The sequence below is a fragment of the Triticum aestivum genome, unplaced genomic scaffold (genome assembly GCF_018294505.1).
Source record: "Triticum aestivum cultivar Chinese Spring unplaced genomic scaffold, IWGSC CS RefSeq v2.1 scaffold126759, whole genome shotgun sequence".
NCBI classification, from domain to species: domain Eukaryota; kingdom Viridiplantae; phylum Streptophyta; class Magnoliopsida; order Poales; family Poaceae; genus Triticum; species Triticum aestivum.
This window is the reverse complement of record NW_025225428.1, coordinates 53,853-61,498: the sequence shown is the minus strand read 5'-3', so window position 1 is coordinate 61,498 and position 7,646 is coordinate 53,853. Positions and strand designations below refer to the sequence as shown.

The 7,646-nt window shown below is 41.2% G+C and overlaps 1 protein-coding gene across 1 annotated transcript; it reads left to right on the top strand.

Moving 5' to 3' along the window:
- Nucleotides 1–3,885: 3,885 nt before the first annotated feature.
- On the top strand, nucleotides 3,886–6,651 carry LOC123172187 (putative receptor-like protein kinase At4g00960). Its single transcript, XM_044589190.1, has 6 exons — nucleotides 3,886–4,678; nucleotides 5,036–5,178; nucleotides 5,365–5,425; nucleotides 5,783–6,023; nucleotides 6,117–6,267; nucleotides 6,349–6,651. The coding sequence occupies exons 1-6, from the start codon at nucleotides 3,886–3,888 to the stop codon at nucleotides 6,649–6,651; spliced, it is 1,692 nt and encodes a 563-aa protein (XP_044445125.1).
- The last annotated feature ends 995 nt before the right edge of the window (nucleotides 6,652–7,646 follow it).

Here is a 7,646-nt window from a genome sequence, read left to right as displayed (position 1 = left end):
GGCATGGAGTTTGAACAAACAATAGTAGGACAGGGAATCGCTGCTCTTAGCTTGTTGAACCGCACAAATAAACAAGGTATATCTACTTTAGTTGTTGATCGTGATTAAGTTGCAGTGCAGGTTAGTTTTAAGTTAGTGGAAACACTGCCCAACCGCCCATTCTTCCATTTTAACTAAGACAAAAAGTTTACCTGTTTATTCTAGAAAAAAAGGTTTACCTGTTTCATTGATAGGCAAGCAGAAGGTCTCTAGTTAATAAGCGATAAACTAGAAAAAAATGATACAAACAGTGTGATGCACACTCGAAAACGAAAACAATAGGAACACACCCAATTGCCATAGGGCAAAGCAAGTTTAACGCCGAAACAATAAGGCCATGCCCACTCTCGCCACATAACCACACCCACTCGAACACTAAAAAACAAGGCCATGCCCACTCGTAGCAGGGGTGGACCTAGAACATAAATGTCCTGGTGTCCATGTATACACTATATACACCGATAAACAGGTGAATACCAAGCAATAATACATATAAAATCAACACACCCAACGACTTAATGTTATTTGGTTGTAAAAAATGCTTAAAAAACTTAAGCATCCCACTTAAAATAATAGTTAATTATGTAAAGTTGAACAATAAAGCTTAAGAAATCCAGACAGTAAAAACATACAATCACCGGTCAACATTACAATCTCGTGCTGAGATATTCACCTTTTAAAGTAATCATTCCATAAAGTTCCCTATGATTCGCAAGTCTATATATGTTAGTGCAAGTGCACAAAGAGTTACATATATGTGTTTGCAGTTTCGAGAATAAAATCAACAAGTATTCATTGACAGAATTGTACAATATGTTTGTGAAGTTGAACTTACTGGACATTGTGTCTTTTCATTGTGTCCTGTCGAGAAAAAAATCCAAATAGACGTGAATCATCAAAGTAAATTGGCAAATCCCATCATTTTGATTCCCAGTTGTAATACCATTAATTTTGAATTTCCTAGTAATACAAATTTGAAAAAATAGATAAAATTAAGGTATGTAGAGGACCATTTTATTATAATATATGAGCGATCTGCCAGTCGCCGAGTCGACCATCCGATGGGAGATAGAGGCTCGCGAGCGGCCGGGAAAGACGATACACACGTCAGTTGCGAAGTTAGGGCTGGCTGACCGGTGTCCAAGCCAAATACGTGACCTCTATATAAGGCAAGAGGAAATTTTACACGGTGTCCAGTGACACCGGGTAGACCTACGTAGGGCCGCCCCTCACAAGAAGTGACCTACTCTGTCGAACAATCTAGCCTCCCACCATTGTCCAAGGGGGAGAAGACTCTGTGCTTACTATGGAAGAAAAACAACCGGGATGCTCCCAGGATGGTGCATGCACGCCACTGCTCCTTATTAGATTTGCTGCTCAATGCATGCATGTACACCTACTCCACATGATGCCATCACATAATGACATCATTTATTTAACGTATGGTTTCCTCTAACCAAATGCGCATCATATATAACAAACGTAACAAAATATAAATTAAGACAAGGGTACCAAGACTTGGTAGTATGATACTTGTAGTCTAGCTATTTCTTGCAGTCTCCTCTATACATTGGTTGGTTCTAGGTAATAAGAGAAAGTTGTTAGTAGCTTGTTAGCCGCCACAACAATAACATAGTGAAGGCTTTATATTCATCTATTTTATTTTGAGGGAAATAACTTAAGTTGTATGTAGCTACCTACCTAGGTGGGGGGAAATTAGTTGGCTAATGGACTAAATTTAGCCCGTATTGCTACCCGCCATCATTTGGTTTGCCGTCACCTAACTAATAAATTTGTCTAAAGAAAACTAATAAAATAATTATTTAACATATGGTTTCACTCTTCATCAAGTTGACATCATACACAACAGAAGTTTATAACAAAAGATAAATTAAGACAAGGGTACCAAGACTTGGTAGTATGATGCATGTAGTCTTATTCCCTACAGTCTCCTCTACACCATTGGTTGGTTCATGTTAATAAGAGAAAGTTGTTCTTAGCTTCTTAGCCACCACAGCAATAACATAGTGAAGGCTTTATATTCATCTATTTTATTTTGAGGGAACTGACTTGTCTGTAGCTTTCTACCTAGGTCGGGGGAAATGAGTGGGCTAATGGACTAAATTTGGCCCGTATTGCTGCCTGCCATAATTTTATTTGCCGCTACACCTAACTAATAATTTGTTTCTAAAAGACTAATAGAATACATATTTAACATATGGTTTCACTCTTAATCAAGTTAGTATCATACACAACAGAAAATAATAACAAAAGATAAATTAGGGCAAGGGTACAAAGACTTGGTATGACACAGCCGCATTCCTGTTTTTCGCAGCCGTCTCTACACATTGGTTTGTCCATATAAATACGAAGTTGTTGCTTGCTTGTTGCAAGCTGCAACAGTAACATTTTGTATATAAAACAGGATGAACAGGTGGCCTGTCCCTATCAATAGAATTTTCCAAGTCAAGATAGGTAAATACATATAGGACGCTAATTTTCTTCACACTCCATCGAAATGCACAGAGATTAATCATGCTGTCCACCCTAATTTCTGTGGAAACGGTACACGAAGGGGACTGCAGAGGAAAATTGCCGGCACCGGTGAAGAGGGCGAGGGGACGGCAGAAGTCAGTGGCGGCGGTGCCCGCCCTCTCGGCACTTGGTGCTGCGGGGGAGGGATGTCGGGCCTCGCCGCGTGGGCCTTTACCCTTCAGGGGTTGGGACTTTTGAAGCATAGAGGTGTAAAATTTATATTATTTTATTTTCTTAGAGAAATAGAGGGTACAAATGAGATTAAATTCTGTAAAAAGTAATTCTTTGTTTGATTTTATTTTGAAAGTATTCAAATGATAAGCCATTTTACTCTTCATCCTTTGTATATCTATTGAAAATTATGTGCGGAAATTTTGAGAACAAAATATTCGTCGTTTGATTCGTTAGTACTATGAATTAGGCAAAGAATTTTGTTTAGGTGACACACTAAGAGACTGGGCTGATTTTAATGTGCGGACGTAACAGACTCAAAAGTGCAACCTGAGTACCTGACAAGCTAGCAACAAGAAATTGCAATCAAAGAAGAAAAAAGTGCAACCTGACGCTGGGCATCAGGATTGTTACTACAGCACACACACGGCATTTGAAGGAAGAAAATAAAGCATCCGAACCAGACTCTCCGTCGGCGAGGTCATCAGGAGCGACTGAGACACAATTCCGCCGCCATCATGACCGACGGGTTCATCAGCTCTTGGTCGGCGACGAGCCTCGCGAGAACATGAGGAGCGAGGTACACCTCCAGTTCCATGCCCCCCTGCCCCTCTGCCGTCCACGAAAACTGTGGTTAACCTATCCAGCTTGTTCCCCGGACAGGTCCGGACGGCCAGAGGCCTGCCCCGGCCAAAGTCACTGCCATACACATCAAACCGCGGCGAGCCGCTCAATATCACCGTGGTGAGCCAGCGGCCTGCTCCAGCTTTCCTCTTTTTTTTTAAAGGCCTGGTGAGTTGATCATCTAGCAGAAGAACAACAAGAAGCAGTCTAGCTAGTCAGGTTAACTTGAAAACACTAGTACTTCTTTTCTTTTCGAGATTGAAAAACATTTATACTTGGTGAGACTGGAACCATATAGTATAAGGTACTACCTGTTAACTAGAAACAACTGAAATAACAAGACCCAGTCTGCATTAATGGACGCAAAGGCCGAGATTTATATATCCTCCTTTTCAAGAAGGAAAACCTGAACAAAGTTTCTTGTCCAAGAAATTGACTGTGAGCTGCAAATATATAAAGGCACCGAGTTGATAGTCTGGCAGAAGAAGAACAAGAAGCAGCCTAGCCAGTCGGGCCATGGCCACCGTCGGCGTCGTCCTCCTGCTCCTCCTACTTGCACCGTTCCTCGCGGCCGCCGATATGTTGTGCGACAACCTTAAGGCCGCCTTGGTCACCCTCCCAAATAACACCTCCTCCTCCCCGGTACGCTTCGCCACTGCCGCCTTCGGCCGAGCCCCCGACATCGTCTACGCATTCACGATCTTCCGCGGCGACATCGTCGGCGTCATCTCCAACCAGTCCTACTGCCGCGAGTGCGTCAGCAACATGACTGACAAGGTGTTGAACGCTGCGCCGCAGCAGTGCTACAACGGCACCTACCACGACTACGGTGACCGCTGTATCCTCGTCTACTCCACAGACGACATCATCGCGCCGCCGTCTGGCGAAAACGGCGGCGATGACACGCCAGTCGAGAGATGGAACGACAAGAACGTCACCGGCGATGCGGATGAGGTCCGCCTCATCACCGGCCTCATCCGTGAGCTTCTGGTGCAGACGGTGGAGAAGGCGGCCAGCGCGGCGCCGATGCGATTTGCCACAGGCATCATGGACAGCGGCACGACCTTCCCGATGGTGCGCTCCTTGGCGCAGTGCAGACCAGACGCATCCACCGTCGACTGCTTGGCGTGCCTGCGTCGTCTCCTCGGCGTGGTCAACGCCACCATGTCCCTACGCATGGGAGCACAGATCAACGCCATACGGTGTTATTTCAGGTACGAGGCGTATCGGTTCTATGGCGGTGAAGCGACGCTGCGCCTCACGCCACCGCCGGCGCCGTCGCTAGCTCCGACTCCGGCAAAACGCAAGAGTATGTCCCCGTGGTTGCTAGTGATTTCTGCCTACATGATCATAAGAGAGATTATGAGTCAAAGCTAACATTATCATGTTAGGGAGTATGAGCAAACTGTGGGCAATTCCCATAGTTATAGTTCCTATAGTGGCAGCAGCATTTCTGTGCTTCATCTTTTGCTCCCGTCGGATTACAAGGAAAAGAAGAGGTATTATATAGTTATTGCTTATTAGTTACTGAAACAATTTCCACTATACTATTGTTTAAATTAGAATGTCACTGTTAATTACTTCAATGTCAATGTGGCTTTGGCATCTATCATTACTTCAAGAGAGATTAATTCAGAGTTCTCAACCATATACTACTCAAACTCAGGTAAAGCGGGAGAGGAAGAACTAGGATGGCAAGGGAAGAATTCAGAGTTCTCCATGTTTGAGTTTGAACAGGTACTAGTGGCCACAAATAATTTTTCAGAAGAAAACAAACTTGGAGAATGTGGCTTTGGCACTGTCTACAAGGTAATTCTAGTATGTGTATATATTTGCCAAATTAACATGATTGCATAAATTAGAATTATTATTATATGACTGACACATATAATTCATGAGGCAGAGGCAACGTTCCTGTTACCAACCTAACTGATAATTCGTAACTGGGAGTGGTGTACTGAGACAGACTAACATTTTGAATATATTTTTTCCCAGGGCCAGTTACCCGAGGGATCAGAGATAGCACTTAAGAGATTTGCTCCACATTCGGGTCAAGGTTTCACAGAGTTCAAAAATGAAGTCCAGCTCATAGCCAAACTCAAGCATAGGAATTTGGTTAGGCTCTTAGGTTGTTGCTCTCATGAAGACGAGAAAATATTGGTCTATGAATATTTGTCAAACAAAATCTTGGCTTCCTTCATCTTTGGTATGCATTTGGAGTTTTAATTTAGATTAAATATTGTCTGTTGACACACAAAAATGACTAAAAATACGATTGTGTTTCTGTTTGCCCCCATGATTATAGTTCCAGTCCCTAGATAACAGAGATGCATTTCAATTTCTTAGAGTACAACTCTTTGTCATTTTTCATATCTTTTTTCCCTTGTAATACTAATATCTAATTGATTTGCAGATGAAAATAAAAGAGCTTTGCTAGATTGGTCCACACTTTTAGCAATAATTCAAGGAATAGCTCATGGACTTCTTTACCTACATAAGCACTCCCAATTGCGTGTCATACATCGAGATCTTAAACCGAGCAACATTCTCTTGGATAGCGAAATGAATCCAAAAATTTCAGACTTTGGGCTAGCAAAAATATTCAACTCAAATAGCAGTGAACAAAACACTACAAGAAGAGTGTTCGGTACATAGTAAGTTTCCAAGGAATAAATCTACTCATGAATATTTATATTAGAATTCAACTATATACAATAACCTTTTATATGTATTATTTAACATTTTAGCGGCTACATGCCCCCTGAGTATGCTTCAGAAGGCATCTTCTCTATTAAATCCGATGTCTTCAGCTTTGGTGTTGTTATTTTTGAGATCATTAGTGGAAAACGGAATTCTGGTAGCCGACAATGTGGAGATTTCATCAATCTCCTTGGATATGTGAGCAAATAAACCCAAACTTAATCATGTGATATATTTATTCAATATATAACCTTCATTATGTGATGAATTTGCAAATAGGCATGGCAATTATGGAAAGAGGGAAGGTTGATTGATCTCGCTGATGCATCATTGGTTTCCAAGAGTAACCCAATAGAGATGATGAGATGCATTAACATAGCATTGTTGTGTGTACAAGATAATGCATCTGATAGACCAACCATGGCCGATGTTGTTGCGATGCTAAGCAATCAGAGAATGATCATGGTCGAGCCTAAACAACCAGCATATTTCAATGTAAGAGTGGAAAATCATGGGGCATCTTGTGCTCCCGAATCATGCAGTATTAATGATATTACCATATCGGTCACAGTTCCTAGATAGTATTTTCCTATGTCATGTGGTTTTCATTGTCCCAGTTTAGTGTGCACTTTACCATAATTGTTGTATAGTGGTTAAGTTTAAGTGGTGTTAAGAATATGACATTATATCCTCTCAAAAGTATAAAAAAAATAGTATTTTATCCATAAATTCCTATTGTATAAACAAAAAAAATATCAAGACTCTAACCTATCAAGAGGAAATTACAAGTGACCCCCTAATATGTTATGCCATTGTTGATGTAGAAATAAAGAGATGTGTTGTTGACGTAATGCATACCAGTGGTTTTCCCGTAATCATGTTTGTAAGATAATTGGTCATACTTATAGAATTTGTTGCATAAGTATCACCACTAACAGACAATATTTTAGTTCCAACAATTCTTTATGTTACTAGTTGCTTGCCAACACAACCTTGTGTTAGTGATGACAATAAGCAAAAGTGCATGATTTATAGCAGCCCGAGGCTAGTTCTCCAGATTCTTTTGTGTTATAATTATTATATCGTGATAATTATTTGCTCGTTGCATTCATGATGGCATCATTTTTGTTGCATCGGCAGTACATTGCACTCGTACCGGAATTATCAAGGTGTTTTAATAAAATTATATATGTTTGTTGATTGTCACTTCTCTAGAAGAGGTGAACATTAGCCCTTTCCATCATTGACCTTTTTCAGACCAATCAGACACATGGACGCGACCAGACCACGAGATCATTTAAAACATATTTTATACAGCGGGATTAAACGGTCTCGTAACGAGTCGGAAGGTTGCGAGCAATCATATTATATTATAACTAGCCGCCTGTCAAATTTCATCTGATTCGGAGGGCGTTTGATACTTGACCCATTAAACGAGTGAGGCACTATAACCGGTTTAAATTGTAGGTATTATCCTAAATCAAATGTCTAAGCAGATAGCCGATTTCCCCCATATCTCGATACCCTAAAGGCCCACTAAAACTTACCCTAATCGGAAGCCGTCCGATCACAATTGG

Bases quoted from the DNA above. Each gene is read 5' to 3' on its own strand.
- LOC123172187 (XM_044589190.1), top strand. From the start codon at position 3,886: ATGGCCACCGTCGGCGTCGTCCTCCTGCTCCTCCTACTTGCACCGTTC. The intron at 5,426-5,782 runs GTTTCACAGAGT...ATTGATTTGCAG, and splicing joins TGCTCCACATTCGGGTCAAG to ATGAAAATAAAAGAGCTTTG. The intron at 6,268-6,348 runs GTGAGCAAATAA...ATTTGCAAATAG, and splicing joins TCATCAATCTCCTTGGATAT to GCATGGCAATTATGGAAAGA.